The sequence below is a fragment of the Alligator sinensis genome, unplaced genomic scaffold (genome assembly GCF_000455745.1).
Source record: "Alligator sinensis unplaced genomic scaffold, ASM45574v1 scaffold398_1, whole genome shotgun sequence".
Lineage (NCBI taxonomy): Eukaryota > Metazoa > Chordata > Crocodylia > Alligatoridae > Alligator > Alligator sinensis.
Genome location: NW_005842708.1, coordinates 491,210 through 513,184, shown reverse-complemented (window position 1 = coordinate 513,184; position 21,975 = coordinate 491,210). Strand labels below are relative to the sequence as shown.

General features: G+C 43.9%; 1 protein-coding gene across 2 annotated transcripts in view; it reads right to left on the bottom strand.

The window, feature by feature from the left end:
• LOC102381092 (matrix metalloproteinase-24) overlaps window positions 1-20,585 on the bottom strand; it is a 253,273-nt gene extending 232,688 nt beyond the window's left edge. Inside the window, exons 1-2 of one of the 2 annotated variants that reach the window (XM_025216074.1) lie at window positions 19,267-20,585; window positions 18,987-19,135 (exon numbers count right to left, since the gene is read on the bottom strand). In XM_025216074.1, the coding sequence (XP_025071859.1) occupies window positions 18,987-19,090 (104 nt within the window). In that variant the 5' untranslated portion in view covers window positions 19,091-19,135; window positions 19,267-20,585. Of the gene's footprint in view, window positions 1-18,986; window positions 19,136-19,266 lie in introns of those variants that run through there. The other variant, XM_025216073.1, reaches the window with a different exon arrangement.
• Between the last annotated feature and the right edge of the window lie 1,390 nt (window positions 20,586-21,975).

Below are 21,975 nucleotides of genomic sequence, written 5' to 3'. Positions count from 1 at the left end.
CAGAATGTAGTACTGACGAAAAGGTTTTGGATTATTCAACAATGGGTTAACATTCTGCAAGAGAGCTGCTGTACAAAGGAGGGATCTAACTGAAGAAGTCTGGGAAAAACATCTTTGGACATTGTCTAGTTAACTTTATCAGGAAGGGCTTTTAACTGAGTCCTATTAGAGGTGGGGAAGAAAATACCACCAACCACAGGATATTTAATACCAAAGGATAAGGACCAAAAGAAAAGGCTTAATTCTGAAGAAAGGTTGAGGAAGCACAAGTTGGGAAAAAAGATGCAAAAGGAAAAGCAGCCTGACAGCTTGCAAAATATATTTTGATGTTTATATACTAATGTAACCGTATGAAAGGGGAAAAAGTCCGATGAACTGAAAAAGCATAATATGTAAAAGACATTTATGACTTAGTATTATAGAAATTTGGTTGAATAATGTTATCAACTGGAATATCAATGTTGAGGGATACACCTTCTGGAAGGATAAGCTTGAGGAAAAAGAGAAGGCATTGTGCTACGTGTAAAAAAACACATGTTCTTGTTCTGTTACAAAAGTAGAAAAAAGCAGCAGATCTGTTGAGTGCATCTAGGAGAAGGGGCAAAAGAGCAATAGTGATACTGGAGTGGAGGCCTACTACAGACCACTACATTAGGAAGAAGAGATGGATGAGGCATTCAAGGAGGTAACACAAACATCGAAAATTTATAAAACAGAGTTAAATCTTAACTTCCCCGGTATCTTTTGAAGAATAAAGCTCCTGACAAACATTGCATTTATTGTGAATCATAAAACGTTAGGGTTGGAAGGGAACTCAGGAGGTCATCTAGTCCAACCCCCTGCTCAAAGCAGGACCATTCCCAACTAGATTATCCCAGCCACAGCTTTGTCTAGCCAGGTTTTGAAAACCTACAAGGATGGAGTTTCCATCACTTCTCTGGGTAACCTGTTCCAGTGTTTTACTACCCCTCTAATGAGAAAATACTTCCTAATATCTAACCTAAACTTCCCTTGCTGCAACTTGAGACCATTGCTCCTTGTTCTGTCTTCTGCTATCACTGAGAACAGTCTAGCTCCACCCCCCTATAGGTAGCTGAAAGTCCTCCGTCTTCTCTACTCTAAACTAAATAAGCCCAGTTCCCTCAGTCTTTCCTCATAAGTCATGCCCGTCAGCCTCCTCACCATTTTTGTTCCCCTCCACTGGACCCTCTCCAATTTGTCCACATCCTTTCTGTAGTGAGGGCCCCAAAAATGAACACAGTACTCCAGATATGGCCTCACAAGTGCTGAATAGAGAGGAATAATTATTTCCCTTGACCTACTGGCAACACACCTACCAATGCAACCCAGTATGCTGTTAGTCTTCTTAGCGACAAGAGCACACTGATAGTGCATATTCAGCTTAGTGTTCATTGTAACCCCCAGATCCTTTTCTGCAAAGTCACTGCCCAGCCAGTCAGATCCCAGCCTATACTGGTGCATGGGCTTGTTGCATCCTAAGTGCAGGACTTTGCACGTGTCCTTGTTGAACGTCATGAGATTTCTTTTGGCATAATCCTTCAATTTCTCTAGGTCACGCTGAATCCTAGCCCTACCATCCAGCATTATCTACTACTCCCCACAGCTTGGTGTGATATGTAAACTTGCTGAGGGTGCACTCTTTGCCATCTTCCAGGTCATTGATGAAGACATTAAACAAAACTGGCCCCAGGCTTGACCCCTGGGAGACTCCACTTGATACTGGCTGCCAACCAGATTCATAGATGTTAGGGTCGGAAGGGACCTCAATAGATCATTGAGTCCGACCCCCTGCATAAGCAGGAAGGAGTGCTGGGTCTAGATGACCCCAGCTAGATACTCATCTAACCTCCTTTTGAAGACCCCCAGGGTAGAGGAGAGCACTACCTCCCTTGGGAGCCCGTTCCAGACCCTGGCCACTCTAAGTGTGAAGAAGTTCTTCCTAATGTCCAATCTAAATCTGCTCTCTGCTAGCTTGTGGCCATTATTTCTCGTAACCCCCGGGGGCGCCTTGGAGAATAAATACTCACCAATTCCCTTCTGTGCCCCCGTGATGAACTTATAGGCAGCCACAAGGTCGCCTCTCAACCTTCTCTTGCGGAGGCTGAAAAGGTCCAGTTTCTCTAGTCTCTCCTTGTAGGGCTTGGTCTGTAGGCCCTTAACCATACGAGTGGCCCTTCTCTGGACCCTCTCCAGGTTATCCGCATCCTTCTTGAAGTGTGGCGACCAGAATTGCACGCAGTACTCCAACTGCGGTCTGACCAGTGCCTATCGAAGCACTGATTATTACTCACTGAGCACGATGTTCCAGCCAGTTTTCTATCCATCTTATAGTCCATTCATCTAGCCCATACTTCCTTAGCTTCCCTACAAGAATACTGTGGGAGACCGTATCAAAAGCCATGCTAAGAATCAAGATACACCATATCCACTGGTCTCCCCGTATCCACAGAGCCAGTCACTTTGTCATAGAAGGTTATCAAGTTGGTCAGGCATGACTTGCCTCTAGTGAATCCATGCTGACTGCTCCTAATCACCTTTTTCTACTTCATGTACTTTGAAATTGATTCCTTGAGGATCTACTCCAGGATTTTTCCAAGGACTGAGGTGAGGCTGACTGGTCTGCAGTTCTCTGGATCCTCCTTCATCCCTCTCTTAAATATGGGCATTATGTTTGCTCTTTTCCAATCATCTAGGACCTTTCCTGATCACCATGTGTTTTCAAAGATGACAGCCAATGGCTCTGTAATCACATCAGCCAGCTCCCTCAGCACCCTTGGGTGCATCCCATCCAGCCCCATGGACTTGTAACACATCCAGCTTTTCTATGCAGTCCCAAAGCCGGTTCTTTTACCACTAAGGGCTAGTCACCTCCTCCACAAACTGTGCTGCCCGGTGCAGTAGTCTGAGACCTGATCTTGCCTGTGAAGGCAAAGGCTGAGGCAAAAAAGGCATTGAGCACTTCAGCCTTTTCTGCATCATCTGTCACAAGGTTGCCTCCCCCATTCCTAAGGGACCCACACTTTCCCTGATCCTCCCCTTGCTAGCAACATACTCATAGAAATCCTTCTTGTTACCCTTCATGTCCCTTGCTAGCTGCAACTCCAATTGCCCTTTGGCCTTGCTGACTTCAACCCAGCATGCCCGAACACTACTCTTATATTCTTCCCTAATTATTTGTGCAAATTTCCATTTCTTATGAGCTTCATTTTTGTGATTTAGTTTACTGAAGAGTTCCCTGCTAAGCCAAGCTGGTCTTCTGCCATACTTGCTAGCCTTCCTGCACATTGGGATGGTTTGTTCCTGCACTCTCAGTAACGCTTCTTTGAAATGTGCATATCATGAAACAAATCATAACATACCAACTGGTCACAAGTTAAAATAATTGTGGAATACCTCTAAATTTCAAAGAAGTTTCTATTTCAACCAACAACCTCTTTGTGGCTGATCTGCCATTTTTTCCAGGGATAAACTGGTTTAATGTCTGGCATGTTACAATTTTGTTGTGTAATACTTTTATATAATGTGCAACAAACAACATCTGCCAAGAGCCTCATACAGAAAAATAATATAATGTACACAAAGTTCTTAATGTACATACAGGACTTTCATTTTCAGACAACTGAGGGTCAACTAAGGGTTCATCTATCGTCAACCTTGTTCTGACTAATACAGAACAACTGGTTATGAATATGAAGGATGGTAGGAAAATTTGGAAAAAAGTTATTCATAATACCAAAAATTCATGATTCTAAGAAAGGGAAGGCATAAGAATAAGACAACAAGGATACTGAATTTCAAATGGGAAGTTTTCAACTGACTCAAAAATAACAGGCAAGGGGCAAGGTTCCATGGCTATACAAGTTCAAGGACAATGGGGTCCAGAACTGCCAGTTACTAAAGGAAATATTGTTGAGCATCCAATACTGACAGAAGCACTAATATACTACCCATCTTTGAAAAGGGTAAAAAGGAGGACTTAGTAATTACTGATCAATTATTGGAGATACATTTAAAGCAATCAGCTTGTATAAACCTAGAGAACGTCTGATCACTAGCAGCCAATATGTACTTGTTCAGAAAAAATCATGCCAAACCAACTTGATTTCCCTCTTTGACAGAGTGAAAAGTTTGGTGAGTGTGGGAGACATAAAATACCTGGAGTTTATTAAGGATTCTGACACAATCCTAAATAATAACATTTTCATATATAACCTAGAAAAATATGGGCTAAATAGAATTACCTTTAGATAAACACATAATTGGTCAAATAATCATAAACAATAGATTACCACATTAGGAGCACAGAAAAAAGTTACATTCTTCATGTGATCAGGCCCCTGAAAGTGCTCTACAGCCATGCCGTGACACACATGCATGGCTGCAGAGTGTTTTTAAAGTGGCTGACTGCATAAAAAAATTAATCCTCCTCAAATGCGGTATCTAATGAAGGTGCTCTGCTTTAGAGCACCTTAGGGAACTTAAATTAAACCTAGGGAATCCTTTGTGCTTTCAGGGTAGGGCTGATACAGCTCAGCCCCACCCCTGGGGCTGTCAATAGGGAGGGAGGGGAGAGGGAAAAGCTGTCAGCTGGGCTTTGCCCAGCCTGAGCTGGAAGGCCGGGGAAGTTGGATCACAGCCCCCTCCACCTTGCAGGCCCCCCTGCACGGGGTACTGGGGGGAGCTGGGCTAGGTCTGTGAGGTGAGGGGGCTCCGATCCACCCCTTCCTCCAGCTCATCTACCCCTTCCTCCAGCTCAGGTTGGGCAAGCTGGTACCTCACACTGCTCCTTTCCTCCTCTCTACTTTGCATGTCCTCAAGGAACCTATTCTGAAGCACCTTGAACAACATGATCAAGAACAGCCAGCATGGATTCATCAACAAGTCATGCCTAACCAACTTGATTTCCTCCTATGATAAGAGGATAGGCTATGTGGATGAGGAAGAGCAGCAGATGTGATATAACTTAACTTTAGCAAGGCTTTTATTAATAAGATCAGTGGAGGAGACAGTGTCAAACTAAGGAAATACAGACTAGATAAAAGTATCCTAAGGTGGATACATAAATGGTTGTATCACTGTACTCCAACAGTCATTGATGACAGTGTCTTGGTGGGAGGAGGTATGAAATAGGGCTCCCCAGGGGTCTCGTCCTGGATCCAGTATTAACATCTTCATTAATGATTTAGATGATGGGATTGAGTGCACATTTAACAAATCTGTGGATAATACCAAGTTGAGGAGAGTTGCAGCCACTTTGGAGAGAAAGGCTAAGATCCAGAAAGAGCTGTTGAAACTGGAAAAAATGGTCCACGATCAATCAGAGGAGATTCAACAAGGACAAGTGCAAAGTACTGTGCTTGGGATGGAAGCATTGCATGTACAGATACAGAATGAAGGATGAGTGTCTAGGCTGTAGTACTGCAGAGAAAGAACTAGTAGTTATAATAGACCATAAGCTGAATATGAGCCAATAGTCTGATCTTGTTGCAAAAAAAGGCCAACAGTATAGCGGCTTATTGTGACAGGGCTCTGCCCGGCTTACCTTGGCGCCGTAGGTCAAGTGGCCAGGCCATGACTGGCACAGCTGATGCTCTGCAGTCAGAGGGCCTGGCACCAATTGGCGCGGAGCCCAGCAGCCACATGTTGAAAAGCAGCCCGGAGACCAGAAACCCATCAGGAAGCATCCAGATAATGGAGCTAGAACCAGATGCATTCCCTTTCTCTGGAAGCAACTTACTGCTTCCCCTGGCGGCTGGTTAGCCTGGGAAAACATCCCAGGCCCGCTTTAGCCAAAGGTGCAGCCAGAAGAGAGAGGCACACATGGCGTGCCAGGAGGCCGCCAGGAAAGAGCCTGGTGCAGATCCAGCAGCCAGCTCGACTGTGGGTCCATGTGCTGGAAACAAGCTTCCACAACTGAACCAGCAGGACCTGCCAGCCTGCAGAATATCAAAGCCTGGAGGCAACACTGAGCCCTTTGACCTTGCTCCCAGGCAGTCTAATACACTGATGAGTTCACCGTCATAATGAAAGGATTGCCAAGAGCATCAAAGGTTAGACAGGGATGGGAGAGGGCAACCCAGCAGGCCCTGAGGGCACCTGACAAGGGTGAACCCTGGAGGTATAGCCCACAATGCCCACACCCCCTGGTGTGCAGCCACGTGCCTGAAGTATGCCAACAGGGAACATGCTGGGACTCTGGGACACCTGGCCAACAGGCCATCTGGAAAGGCCCTGGGGAAAAAAGGCCAAGTAGCTCAAAGGGGCCAAAGGGTTGGGAAAACGGACCCTTAATTCCCGGTGCTTCAGATTGAGCATCTCAGCACAGGGGCAACAGTGCCCTACCCACCACTCAGACAGAACTATGTTAAGTTGTTTTTGTGTTGGCATTTTTCTCTTTAAGAGTGGCAAAACCACAGGGAGATTCCTGTGACACCAGTGCTCCGTCACATCATCACGTCAAAAAACCTGCAACTTCGTCAAGGCACAGTCTGGATCTACAGTAACACCCGAGTGGAAAGGGGTGGGGTGGAGGGAGGAGAAGCCCAACAGAAGATGTGCCAAGGAGGGCGTTCCTGAGCTGGTAAGAACCACCGAGCAACATCCCAGAGGTACTGGAAAACACCAAAGTTGTGACAAGTGAGTAGACTCAGGGGTGATTCTCCCTAGGTGGCAGGGCAAGAGACTGTCAGTTATATTAACAGGAGTGTGACTTGCAAATCAAGGGAAGTGAGTCTTCCACTCTATTCAGCACTGGTGAGGCCTCACCTGGAGTAGTAACCGAGTTTTGGGCCCCATACTTAAAGAAGTATGTAGACAGATTGGAGAGTCCAGCAGACAGCAAAAAGAATGATCAGAGGCCTGGGAAGCAAGGTTTAGGAAGAAAGGTTGAAAGAGCAAAGGTTATTTAGTCTGGAGAAGTAAAGATTGAGGAGGATTTGATAAGTCTTCAAGTGTTTGAAGGGTGACTCTAGAGAGGATGGAGATGCGCTTTTTTCTGTGGCCATAAGGGACAGTACTACGAGCAACAGATTCCAGATGCAGCAGAGGAAAATTAGGTTGGAGATTAGGAGGATATTTCTGATTCTGTGAGTGGTCAAACAGTGGAACAGGTTACCTAGAGAAGCTGTGGAATCTCTATCCCTGGCAATTTTCAAGAGGAGTTTGGAGAGACACTTGTCTGGGACAGCTTAGTCAGGGCTGATCCTACCTAGAATAGGGGGATGGACTAGATGACCTTGTGACCTTCCATCCCTACTTTCCCATGATCCTAAAATTTGCCAGCAACATTGGGATGGCTTAAAAATATCATACTGGAGGCACAAATTAAATATGTGCTCCAGGTGAAAAACAGCAAGCAGACCAAAGAAAAAAATCCACCATTTTCAAATGACAGAGTTAAAAAAGAGGCAAGGGTTTTTGTGAGCGATGTTTTTTTATTGGACCAGCTACATCACTGGGATAGACTTTGAGAAGTTTTGTATCAAAACCTCCAGTTTCTTGTTTTTTTTTTCTTTTAAAATGCATTCCCTCCCCTTTCCCAACCATTTCTGACTTTTTCTCTCCCTCTCTATTCCCTATAGATAAGTATAAGTGAGCTAAGACATAGGATAAGCTTCAGCATTTTATTTTGGTAACAAGTTGTATTTGTTTTGTTTTTTCTCCTTCTTTATATTGTATCCTTATTATGTTTATATTGATTGTTACTGTTCTATATTACTGTTTTACTGATACTATATGATTTAGGCCTATATATGTAAGTTAGCATAAGTCATGTCAAGTTTCCGTTTTGTTTGTCAAGTCTCCATCTTGTCGCCATGCCCTGTTCTGTAAGTATGTTGTAACCTATGACTCATATCTACCCTTCCTATGTAACTTAGTTCCTGAATGAATGAGGATGAATGAGGGTGCCTGAGAAACAATGGTGGTAGGTCTAAAAATAGCTCCCTCTGAATGACCGAACCATCAAAACCAATACCTGGACCAATGACCCAGCCATTCGAACCACCCTCAGCATTCAAGAAACAAAAGATGAGGCAACCCACCATTGTGCCAAGGCTGTACATGCTCAGTAAGAACACCTGGAGCCCTCTGGAACAGGACTGACATTGCCTGTCAGGCCTACCCCATAGGAGATCAGAGGTAGTCTGCCCCGTAAAAAGGGGTAGTGAAGACTGACTCCTTAGGAACGCCATTTCCATCTGCACCAGACCAGTTCCACGTCACACCGCCTATCCATCCAGAGGCCCTGTGGGCGATCCCCCTCTGGACAATACCTGCTGGACAAAGACCCTTTTCCAGACTGGATAGGGAGTTATCACCCCCACCCTCTCTTCAACCAAGGACTTGGACTGTTTCTCTTCCCTACCTGGACTCCAACCCTTCCACCGAGTCTCTTTATCCTGCTGCCATTGTGAGTGCTCGTGTGTATGTGCGCGCGTGTGTGCGTGTGAAGCAATAACTTAATGGGGCTGTGTAGTGTGTTGTCTGTTTAATAAACCTGTTATTTTGAAACCCCGCCCGAGTTGGGTTTTTGTCTATTTCCTGTTTCCTCCTTGCTAACATTTATCTGCTCCCCAAGCTCCCAGCTATCTGCCTCAGTTTCCAGCCCCAAGCTCCCAGGTTTCTGCCTCTCTCTCTTTCCTGGCTGTCTCCTCCTTGCCATCGGGCTTCTTCCCCTTGCACCAGTGACCTTGAGTAACCCTGGGGCCACATGACCTTAAGTAACCCCAAGCCTCAGCCCAGCTTCTCTCTAGTCTACTGGTTCTAATTCTGGTTCCAGCAACTTTCACTCCTTACACTTTCTCTCTCATCTTAACCTTCCCCCAGGTATCACAAGTACCCCAAACGCGCCATCCAAGTTAGGAACTCACCGTACCATCCAAGTTAGGAACTCACCTGTGTGTAGGTGGGTGGTATGTGTGTGAACTGGTGAATACACACACACACATATATATATACACAAATATACATACACATATACACACACACATATAAACACACACGCATATACACACACGTCATTGTGTGCATGATATACGAATTAGTGATCGGTGTACATGTACAGAGCGTGTGGGTATTGACAACTGATTGTTGTCTAATTTTTGGTGAGTGTAGTGTGTATGTGCTTGAATTGGTGAAAGGTATGCATGTGCCTAGGCTAGTTTGGATGTGTATGTGCCTGAGTTAGTAGTGTGTGTGTGTGTGTGTGTGTGTGTGTGTGTGTGTATGCACCTAATGGATTTGTGTGTTTGTATACGTGCAATTGTCACAACCTCCTGTCTAACAGCGCAATATTGAGATCCTGAGAGTTAGCCTGACCACACAGGACAACATTTTTTGCATGCAGCCTCTTGCATATTTTCTGGATCATCATGGCTCTTACATCACTCCAACACTACCAGAATAGAAGAAGCTATTAAAGGCAAACAAAATCTCATTCAAGAAATGGAAGTCATGTCCTAGCAAGAAAACTAGAAAAGAGTATACATTCTAGCAAGCTAAATGTAAAACTATAAGGCAAGCAGAAAAAAATTCAGAACAACTTGCTATAGGCATCAAACATTCTAAAAGTCTAAATCTGTCCGTCTGTCTAGCTGTAATGCTTTATTCGCACTCTGAATGGCTGACTGAAATAGTGCAGCTCCCCCACCCTGCTCCCTGCAAAAGGCAGAACAGCAGCAGCATTGGGCGTTAGATGGCAGCATTCCATCCCAGACCTCTACCTCCTATCCCTGCCATTCTTGATGGGCAATTGGCTAGTATACATATACATTCCTTATATAAGTAAATATAAGGGATTCAGCTGGGTCCCTGGGCAATCACAGAACAAGAGGAGCAATCAAGGAGGATAATGCCATTGCAGAGAAGCTGAATGAGTTCTTTGCTTTGGTTTTTCCTATGAAAGAGACAGGGGAGAATCCTGTATCAGAGCCAACTCTTTTCAGGGGACAAACTGGTAGAAATGAGGAATCAGAAGAGGGGCTTATAGAGGAAACTGATAAACTAAAACAGGATCCACACCCTAATTTGCCTCTCTAACTTGTTTTTGTCCCCATTACCCTGCTTACAATCTTTTTAAGAATATTAAATAGATTGAGAAAGGGAGTGGGAGGAAAAGTAGACGACAAAGTGGTGAAATACGAAGTGAATGAGCATGTCAGTAAAAAAGTAGAGAAGAACAGATTGGTGGAGGAGGACAAATGTGAAAAGTAGAAGCAGACTGTTATGAACACAGTACTTAGTGTTTCTGAAAAATAAAATACTGATTTTGTGATAAATTTGGAATCTATCCAAGCAAAAACTGCTGCAACAGGGACTGACATTTTTGTTTCAAAGGAATGATGTTTAAGAAAGTTTAAAACATTTTAAATTTTTGAACTTTCATTTTGCTTTGTTGGGAAAACAAACTCACACTTATCTACACCCTCACTGGATTTTATTTAAAGGAAAAAGCTAAAGAAAATAAAATTTCAGTGAAATTAAAGCATTTCAAGAACTATAAAATGAGACAGTCTGCTATAAGCTTTAACAATTGGATCTGTGTATGGATATACAGATCTATAAATAATATTAAAAAGATAAACATTACCAAGAGCTGTCATTATGGATGACTATCTTTCCAAATATACGTTGAAGAACAAATAATGGTAAGACTTAGATAATTTTGGATGTGCCTGACAAGTATTTTAGGTAAAAGTTACTGAAGCAACAAGAGATTATTATTACCTTAGGTACATACCAGAAGAGCTTGAATCAAATAATCAGATCCTTTCCTCTCTTCTCCCAGTACAAGGCCCTGCTGTCTACCTTCTTGTAAGCAGCAGAGGACACAGAACAAAGGATGCAAATGCACAGAATTTTTAGCCAAAAAAGTGTGTGTGTTTGGCAGTGGAAGTAAACTGAAAATAAAGTGAATTTTTGAGTGATAGGACTGTGTTTACAAATGGCCGTACTCACTCAAGTGACTGTAAACAAATCCACTGATCCCTCCCTCTGCCCTTACATTCAGCTTCCCCTGCATGTTCTCCCTTTCTGGAAATGTTAACTATAGCATAAATCATATAGGGACCCAGGGGAAGAACAGCAGAGAATGCATCCCCACTTCCTGACCAATTCCACTCATAATCATAGCCCCCATGAGAAAAGAGAAAGCAGCAATGGACCAGAGAGGTTCTATTACACCTAGCAAAAACACACAGCCAATACAATTACTCTATTCTTGTTTTGTTTACTTTCACACATCCTAGGGAAAGTCTACAGACTGTAACTTGAACAGGGTAGCATGCAAGAGGGGTGGTGATCTCTAGGACTTCCAGTGACAGTAATATGTATTTTGATACCATCCAGCGAAGGTCACCTAGGTTGACATAAGTGTTTCCAAGTGGTCCTCATCAAGGTAAAACCATAGGTTTTCCACCAAGCAGCAGGGAGGTAAGCCTAAGTAGAGACAGTCTCTGCAGTGAGTGCACAAATGTTCTTTGGGAGGCAGATCCAGAGGCAGTTGGGGGCATAAAATGAACGGAAAATCCCGTCATTCCATGAAATAATCTATCGTGTGGTATGGTATTGTAATCCACTCCTCTAGGGAGAGGTAGTCATGGAGCAAAGTTTCAAGATTGCCTCCTGTGGTGCTAACATTGAATGGCAGAATGGTAGACACCACCTCTCATGGGACCCTCCAGAATTCATGACACCTTTCCAGAAAAAAAAAGGTTGGGAGGTAGGAGCATCTCTTGTAGCATCAGAACAAGACGAGTAGCACAGTATCCACTAAACAGTACATAAAACTGATCCTGTCTGGTAATCAGCACACAGAACAGGGTCACATCACTGAAGATAAAAGGTGGACTGAAAAATTGTGGAGATTGTCAGGAAGATGTGGAAGCTGATTGTGCACCCCCACCCCCACATACTACCCACAAAATCCCAAGAAAACATCTTGTCTGAACCTACTACCTACCTGCCTGAACCTACTACTCACAAAGTCCCAGGAAAATCTCCTGCAGCAGCCAAGGAGATGGATGCCTATCCCAGGCTGACCCCATACCCTGGCATCCACCATGGCTCTGCCTGAGGGCAACAAACATGTTGGAACCCCAAGGGTTAGTGCACTTATCCTGAGAGCTTACAGCAAGTGTGAAAAGACTCCCAAGATGGACTGCTAAAACTTTTTTGGGAGTTCATCAGTTATCTCCTAGACTTACACCTTTAACAATGTCTCCTTGTCTGATTATTGTCATTCCAGGGTCACCACCTGCACACAGTGGTGTGCCCAGCTGCTCCCAGTGGTACTGCCATTGAGGTACCAAGGACACTGGCTTAAACAGCAACTGAACAAGCAACGAGGAGGAGGACAAAGAGCAAGGAGGAAGCACTGACAGACCTGGTGGCATTTTCAGAACAAAGAGCTATTACAGCCCAACAATAGTTCTCTGGGACAGAGTACCAACAAAATAGGTGTGCCAATTTGGTGAGGAGAAGGAGAATCTCCCAGGCCAGTTGCCAGCTGCCTTCCAGGCACGGAGAAATGCCGAGGTTACCTAGTTGCCAATAGTTTGAGGCAAACTATGGTCTGGTTTATGGAGAACTTCTGTGTTAAGGAGGAGATAAAGCAGTCCATCACAGCCCTCAACAGGCAAATGAAGAGGATCCAGACCAGACTGCATTTTATCCCCTTGCTCAGGCCTAGACTGAAAAAACACATCCTTACACACTACTGGCAGAACAGCATCATTATTTGCCTCCAGCTCAGATCTACACATCTCTGCCATTTGTGCTGCTGCCCCTGGACAACAGCTTCTCACTACAGTCCTAGGGTTCACCAAGTCCCTCCTGCCCCTCGTTTCCAATCATAATTTCTACCCTCCCATGTCAGCCATACCAAAAGAAGGTCCCAAGACTCAGTGCTGTAGCACAGTACCACGCGAGCCCAGGCCTTTCTTTCAGCCAGCCCTTGAAAATATTCCCACCCGCAAACACCCAGCCAGAGCAGTCCCGGAGGGCACTGCAACTAAGGAGGGAAGCACTGGGCCCCAACATAGCTCAGACAGGCAGGTAGGCGGGGGGCGACAACACGTGCAAACAGCTGCACCATTAAAGCAGTGTAAAAGGGCATTAAACCACTTTAAGGGCCAATTTTGTGGCGTGTTCAAATGGCCCCAATGCCAACCCCCATTCCCATGCTGGTAAGCTGCTGATTGTCAGCATTGACAGAGAGGGCCACATGTTCAATTTCCAATGCCATAAAAGTGCACCACAAAGTTGTTTCACATGTTTTGTGGAATACCTTGGAGGCTGGTTTGCCTCTTTATGCCATCATGAATTGGCAGAAAATGTAGCACTCTTGCTATTTAAGGTGTAACTAACACAATCTCACCATAACTGTAATGTGTCCCAGGGATCTGGGGGTCAAATGCCCATAAGGCCCAGGTGTTACCACTTGGCTGTCCTTGGAAACCTCTGGGAGATCTTGAACACCACAGCAGCATCAGTTTCAAAGCAATACAATACACTTCAGCTGAAGTGGCCTGTATGTCTATACAATACTGAAGTGCTTCAAATTTGCTGCACTTCAGATATGAAGCACTTCACATGTACATCTGTTCATATTGTAGGCCACAGCCCCTGCATCCAGTCAGCCCCTTAAGACAGCCTCTCTTGTACACACATTAGGTCTTAATTGCAAGGCTGAGAGAAAAGAACTTTAAAAAATGAGGGTGTTTATCAAGCATTCCTGACTGAATAGTTCTTAAATATGTCACTCCAACATTCAAGCGTATTTAATTCCAACACTGAAGAGTGAACTACCTTCCTTAGTCCTTGTCATGGCACTTTTTTTTTTATAAAAAGCCTATTACTTTTTCTCCAAAGATCTTCTGAACAAGATCCTCACCAGCATAAATACAGGAAAGACTGAGCCAACTGGGCCTTCAAACAACGTTAATACGGAAACAGATCTATCATTAGGTTGCATGGTGATATATTTAGGAGAGCAAGTGCCCCTCTCATTTCATATTTCAATATACCCATATTAATTCAAAGGTATATCAACATTTTTGACAATTCTCTTAATAACTAAGAAAGGTAGCTAAAAATACAAAATGAATTCAAATAAAATACAAAATTTCCCATTTTGGAGCTGCCTTGAATGCTGCCCTCTAAAACTTTGTAATTAATTGGTGCATAAAGGATCTACTACAGTACTCCAGAGATCAATACTGCCTCTCAAATATTTCCTGAGTGGACCTGCCTTGATAAAACTGCTTTCATTTCACTTAATTGCTCTGAATGATTCTGGGAAATCATGTAAGTTGTGCTTAGAAAGAGTTGGAAACCTTTCTGTATTCCTAAAATTGATTTTAAGTCTAATACTGGTACATAAATCAATTCAATTGCTCTAAATTTTATAAAATGTACTGAGAAATGTTGTATCATCAGCAGAGCCCTTATCTATATAACCAACTCCACCCTTCCTCAGTCTGCACAGGAGCAGACTGAGGGCTATATTAAATAAAACAGGGGTCACCCCATATGAACTCATGGCAAACTGGGATAAAATTGGCACTATGAATGCTTGTAAAAGTATTGTTGGAACAGTTTTGATCAAGGACGCTGTTCCTATAAAATACTCACTGACAAAATGTCTTCTGAGAAGCCTGAAAAAAAGGCTATGATGACCTATCAAGACTAATCCCATAGCAAGATCTACAAATCAGATGAGTTAATCCCCATTTCATTTTGCCCTTTTTAGAAAATGTAAATGATCAGTATGCTTCCTTTGAATCCGGGAGTTACTATGAAACTGATTTGATGGCCATGAATCTTTAGCAAGAGCTTTACATAGATTTCTAAAAAGTGTCAGGATTTTAGGACAGTCTTAAATGGTGACCCACTAGTAAAAGCTCTACTTAGAGGTTTAAGACCTACTCCTAATCATCTAATTTAGGAATGAACAAAGGACTTCTAGGTGACCAAATCCGGTCCTCTTTTATTGCAGGCAACAATGTCATGCCACAATTAGTTGTGGTGCTCCAGAACTTGGAGTAAACTAAACCATAGTTTACTCCAATATTAAAAATTCCTGTTATAATTTCGGCAGGCAACCTAAATTCCCCTAAGACCAATTAACTTTTACCCCCTTGGAAGCAGGTAAATTGTTCTTATGAGTTACCACAAGAGTGTTTAACTTTTACCTCAGAGAAAGCTTTCATTAAGGGGGATTCAGGATTGGCCCCAATACATACATACACACAAAATACACGAACAATTCTGGGACCAGGGACCAAAAGCCAGGTATCCCCCCTCCCAGACAAGAGCTGTAACCACTAATCTATTAAATGAATTTAAATCACCTCAGGCAAAGAGGGTAATTGAACACTGATCTCCCAAATCCTGGACTAGCGCTCTACACCCTAAGCATTATAAAAGAGGTGCCACTAGCACCACCAACTCCCCTAGGTACTGATCTTCAGGAGAGGATTCAAGGTTGTTAATTCTGAATCGAGGAAGCTGCCTCCCTGAAGCCATGAGTAAGGTACCTCAAGTGTATGAGACTTGCTCATTCCCTCAGCATTTCTCTACTGCTAAGCTTTTGCAAACGCATACTGAGCATGCTTCCTTTAGGCAACTTCCTGCTCAGAATGGGATCCACACTAGCCAGCACTCTCAAGTGCCTTATTCTGTACACCCCACTGCAAATGGAATGCTGGTGCCTAACACAGGGTTCCAGTTTCAGTTTTTCAAGCCAAGAGCCTAAAATTTAGCGCATCTATGTTTTAGGTGCCTAAAGCCAAAGTAATTTATTGGTCTAGGCTAACGTATGCCAGAATATCATATCAAATCCTGGTACAAATAAGGGGTGCCTGTACACATGCAGGGAGGCTGTTCTGACACGCTGCAATTACAGTGTGTCAGAGCAAACTCTATTAACTGAGTCTGCTGGAGCACGCTAATTAGCATGCTCCAGCCAGCCTCTGTGGCTCATGTATCAGCATCCCCGTGCTTCAAAATGGCAGCAGGGGCACTTTAACTAAAGCTTGTTCAATGTTCTTTAGTTAAAGTGCCCCCACCACCATTTTGAAGCACAGGGATGCTGATACACGAGACACTGTGGGTGCTTTAATTAGAATGGCTCTCAGAGCCGCTCCCCCCCACCCCAGGAGCATATGTAAAAAGATAAATCTATACACAATTCTGATATGTGCAATCTTATTTGTATTTTGTTTTTCCCTCTGATCAAGCGGCTTTCTACTGGTAAATCACCAATATATCATGAAATTTATGATAGGGTAGTGTGACTTCTTACTATGTCCCCCCTGCCACCTATCACAGAGCCTGAGCTACTCACAGCAGGTGGCAGGGAGGCTGCAAGCAGCTACACTGAGGTCTGCAGAGCCCCAGCCTGGTTTGTTGCTGGCAGCAGGTGCATGTGTGCCTCTAGACATATTGCATGGGAACCTCAAGGGGCCTGATCTTTGCTGTGGCAGCGGAGCCCTGGTCCCTTCCCCACCATCTCCCCCAAGGTACACGTACTAAATCAAATGCCTCTGCATGACACACTGGCACACGTGCCGGGGGTTGCCAACCCCTGCTCTAGATTCATAGATTGTAGATCATCGGATCCAGTCCCCTTGCCTAGGCAGGAAAAGACAACTGGGGTCAAGTGACCCCAGCAAGGTGACTGTCCAGTCAATCTTTTGAAGATTTCCAGGGTAGGTAACTGCACCACCACTGGGGGGAGTTTATTCCAGTCTGGACACCCTGACTGTGAAGCATTTTTTCCTGGAATTGAGCCTGAAGTGGCCTTCCAGGAGTCTGTATCCATTGCTCCTGGTCTTCCCCAGGGGTGCCCTGGTGAACAGCTGTTCACCGAGTTCTTGATGTACTCCCCTGATGTAGCGGTAACCTGCTACCAAGTCCTCTCTCAGCCTTCTCTTTTGTAGGCTGAAGAGGCTGAAGTCCCTCAGCCTCTCCTTGTATGGCTTGTCTTCCAAACTTTATAGTTCTTTATCCACTCTAATAGGGGCTGGCTAGCAATCCTACCAACCTAACTCAAGATGTAATCTCATTGGCTGCTTACAGGCATTAAAAACAAAAATCAAAAACAAAAACCTAGCACTTTACTTAAAATTCCACACACCCCTGAGCCGAGCCCAGTGCATGCCCAGAAGAGACAGTGTTAGTTGGACCCAGCTTGCCTACTGTCTATATAGATTTGGCGCTTCAGCAGGGCTTTTATGACACTTTTATCTAATAACTGATTGAATCAACTTCAGATAAAAGCTCCAAAAAACCCCGCTGAAGGACCCAATCTATACAGATGCTGTGGAGCCAGATCAAACTAACCTTCTGCCTCTTCCAGTAAAGCACTTTTTTTCCCCCACGTTTGTCAGCGCCCACCTTTAGCAACATATATTGTGATCTTAGCCCCAAGGGAACTCAATTACTGAGGGCATAGGAACAAGCCATCCTCATGTGCAGGAAGAATAGCAAGTGTGGCAAGAGACCAGCTTGGCTTAGCAGAGAACTCTTTGGGAGCTTAAACACAAAAAGGAAGCTTACAAGAAGTGGAAACTTGGACAAATAGCTTAGGAGGACTATAAGAATATTGCTCGGGAATGAAGGGATGAAGTCAGAAAGGCCGAAGTGCAATTGGAGTTGCAGCTAGCAAGCGACATGAAGGGTAACAAGAAGGGTTTCTACAAGTATGTTAGCAACAACAGGAAGGTCTCAGGCATGCAATTAAAACATATCAGATATTGCTACAGATCTAAGAGGGGGGGAAAAAAGCAACTGACCAACATCTGGCAAATAAATCTAGTGGCCAATTCTTGGATATCTTGTTTAGTATAGTAATCCTGAACATTCTCGATAAAGGCTACTACAGTGGAGTCGCATCTTACACGGGGGTTAGGTTCTAAACTCAGTGCGTAAGGCGAAAATCGCGTATAGTCAAAATTACCTGGTCCTACCTTGGTGACTGGTGTCTCCTGGGTCTGGGGGGCACCCGGGGTCCCCCTGTGGCCGATCTGATTGCCGAGCAGGGAGGGCCCTCAGCGTGCTCCCTGGAGGACCTGGAAGTGGACCGGAATGGCGGGCGGAATCGCCCACACTATTTAAATTGTTATTTTTCTCTTTTTCTTTTTTTTTTTTGCCGAGCACGTATAGTTGAATTCGTGTAAGTTAACTGCGTATATGATGCGACTCCACTGTACTACCAGTACTACAACTCTATGCAATCAAAAATGTAAGAAATAGGGGTGCCTATATATGAGCAGGGAGGCTGCTCCAATATGCTGTAAATCCAGTGCATCAGAGGAGACTCGATTAATTAATTCTCCTGGAGTGTGGCAAGTACGGTGCTCCAACAACCTCCTGTGCCTTGTACATCAGCATCCATGCACTTCACAATGGTGGCGGGGCGCTTTATCTAAAGTTTGTTCAACTAGCTTTAGAAAAAGTGCCCCTGCCACCATTTTGAAGCGCAGGGACACTGATACGCAAGATGCTCCAGACGCCCTAGGTTAATAATAACAGCAGTTCTTCACACAATGTCTGTGAATGCCCATACTCCACCCAACCACCTTCCTTATTTCTTTTGAACCGATTAGAAGAGATCTGTTTCTGGGGAAACAAACCAAAATAGATGGGGCTGTGGTTCCTTTTAAAATCCAAATGCACAAGGTCCCTAATGTTTACTCCCCCTCACCCCGCCACAAGCATGCGTCCTACATCACATGCATATAGATTTGTGGGGCAAGCATTGCAAAGAACTACAGTTACTAGGACCTCTTTTTTCTACTTGCAAACAGTTCTGTTTTACAACAGGAAGAATCTAAAATGTGTCTTAATTCCCTGAAATACAGTCTCCAAGAAAAAACTTAGTTACTTCTAAGGATTTTGGCACAAAGGTTACATCAAAATGTGGCTAAAAATAAGAGTCACAAACTAGTTTAGATCAGTCTTACTCAATAGTCGTCTGATCCAACACTCCTGTGACTGGGATCCCATAAAACTGCTGCATAGTGGCAACTGCCGTTTGCATAGCTTTTCCTGATTGCAGAGCCGACATTCGACTGTCAGAGGGAAGCAAATAGCCATATGTTTTTAACCAACTCTGAAAAACAAAAGAAACAAAAATCATAAACTGCAATGTAGTCCATTCTTTAAGTTTATATAAGCAGATGAAAACATCATCAAGATTTTTTTCCTTAGTTTTGGAAACATTAATTTTATGTAAACACTAACAACAGAAATTCATGGATCTTTTTCCTCTTTGGTGTTTCTTGTTTTAATTGAGCTTGGTGAATTGCTGTGGTAACTGTGAGGAGTTAATTGCCCAAGTTAAAATCAGCTGTGATGAAGGCAGGCTTTAAACAAACTTTCTATTAGATTTGGGAGGAGTCTTCACTGCGAAGAACTGTCACATATTTGGCCCATTAGTATACAAATCATAGTAATGCGTGTCCCATTTCTACAAATGTGCTAGACGAAGTGGGATATAAATCTAATAATAATGGTAATAATAATAATAATAATATGCAAAACAATTTCTGAATAAAGCTTACACACCTGCTTTCTCCACAGCCCCCTTAACTGTCCCTAATTACCCTGCCAATTACTAACCTCCTTGCCTGAGGACATCTCAGCAACAGGTACCTCCAGCACAGGTACATCTATTTATGCCTTTCCCATCAATAATAAACTGCCCTCCCATTACCTGCTTCTGTACCAGGAGGCAAGGAAAATAGCTGATGTATCTAAACAGCTCTCACAGAGACTAATGCAAGAGAATGTGTAACTTTTTTGTATGTATATTTTAACATGTAAAGAGTATTGTGTGGTTGTTTGTGGGACTTTGTTTTTTTCTTAAGTGGAAAATTCCATCCTCCCACTTCCCCCAGCAAAAATTTTGAAAACCACTTAAATGACTTGGGAACATAAGCCTGCTGCGGCAAGGAGGAAATAAAGAAAGTATGAACAGTACAATAAGCAGCTGTCAGAGTATACCACTTTCTTCTTTAGGTGTTATGAGCTTTAATAACGTATTAAAAGAAGGATGATATGGTAACCTTGTGGATATTTTTAAAAGTTCTCCTCCCAAGGACAGGGGTCAGGAATGACATGAGAGGAAGCACAAAAGTATTTGTAGAAAAACCTACTAAGCCAGATACTAAGACGCACACGGCTTCTCCCTGCCTCTCCATAAATATTTCAATACAAAATGAATGAGTTAGGATCCTTCATCAACTATTTTCAAAGCAGAGATAACCAGTTTCATTTTGATGCAGTGGAAGAGGAAGGAATGAAGTCAGTATGAAGCTGACAAGAGCAAACCAGGAAAGTGATCATTGGAGCAGTGTTTTGAATGGATGCAAGTAGGGTAAGAGTTCATATATCACGGCCAGAGAAGGAGGCTCAAGTAGACCGGGGATAAAATAATGACTCTGAGAGAAAAAGCCGGATCATAAATGATGTAAAGAAAATGTCAAGATTTAGACATAGCTGGGAAGGGGAGAGGGGGAGAAATTAGATACAGGGCTCAGTCAAAGAACAATAATGGCCCAGGTGACAGGGATGATGATGTTATTCCTGTTTCGGCAATTCTGAATTTAAGATGATACCTTTGTGGATATAAAAGAAAGGTAAGCCAACATTTTATGGCTTGGATGGAAGGCAACAGGCTCAGAGTAGAGAGGTAACTTCCCAGGCCAGAGCTTTAAGTGTTAATTTCCAGATCTACTAAAGGCTTCTTGCGAGATCTGTCAAAACCAGACGTTGAAGACTCAGCTACCATTCAGTCCTATAAATAAGGACCAAGATTTTCAGAAAAACTTTAGAATAAGTATCACAATGGCACTCGCTGAGTCAGGGACACTTAAAAATCTGATTCCAAATGCAGATGCTGAGCACTTTAAAAGTCTAATGAAAGATTTCCATGCCACTGTTCTCCATCTGTAGATTAGGGATATGTTTTCTTTAACAGAACTAGTTTGAATAGCCAGTTACCCCGTGAAAACAGGATGGATTAATTTAAATCACAACAATTAAAATCAGTTATCTAAAGTATGATTTAAAGTAAAAGCCCCACTGGTATAATCTTTTCCATTTTTTCAAAAACGGCAATTTTTCTTGGTTGACATACCTATGAGAATATACACACGTTCTGTTAAATGTTGTTAAATATGTACAGCCTGCCCTCATAGCTAGCAAAATGGTTATCAAATCTTGCGTAAATAAGTGAGTGAGTGTGTGCAGTGGCGTACTGAGGGGGAGGTGGGGGGACCATGGCCCCCAGATGCCAACCTGGGTGTGGGCACCGGCCAGGCCACAGCACCTCCCGCATTTGGTGTGTAGTTTGCCTGCCAGGGTGTAAGTTTCATTAGCTGACCTGGCCAGAGATCCTGGCCGCTGTCCACCCACACACACACTTTACAGGAGAGGAGGTTTGGTGCACCATTTTGCTAGCTAGAAGGGCAAGCTGAACACATTTGTTTAAGCTTGATGTTGAGACAATTTTACCAACTTTACACTTCTAGTATGTCAGAAAGTAGTAAGGCTGCTTTATGCACTAAATAATTCAATTTGCCTCCTAATTTCCACTAAGCAGCCCCACTGAAACAGGTGAAGGAGCCAATCCAGGGGGGCTATGGGGATGATCCTGGACACCATGGTTTCTCCTGGATTCAAAAGCCAAGTCCCAGAGGGTCTGTTTGGTGTGCTCCAAAGGCTGTCCCCCGTGTCCCCCGCTTCGCCCGGCACAGGGGGAAGGCCCGGGCTCGGGCCTTTCTCGGGCGGCAGCCGCGGCGCTCGCGGATTTGTGTTTCCGTTTCAGTGGTGGAAAATCCGTTTTTTCACGCGTGGCTCGACGGGGACGCGCGCGGTCTCCGCAGTGCAAACAGCGCTGCTCGGGGCAGGGACGCGCGCACCGCCCGCGCCAGCTGCCCGGCCCCGGCC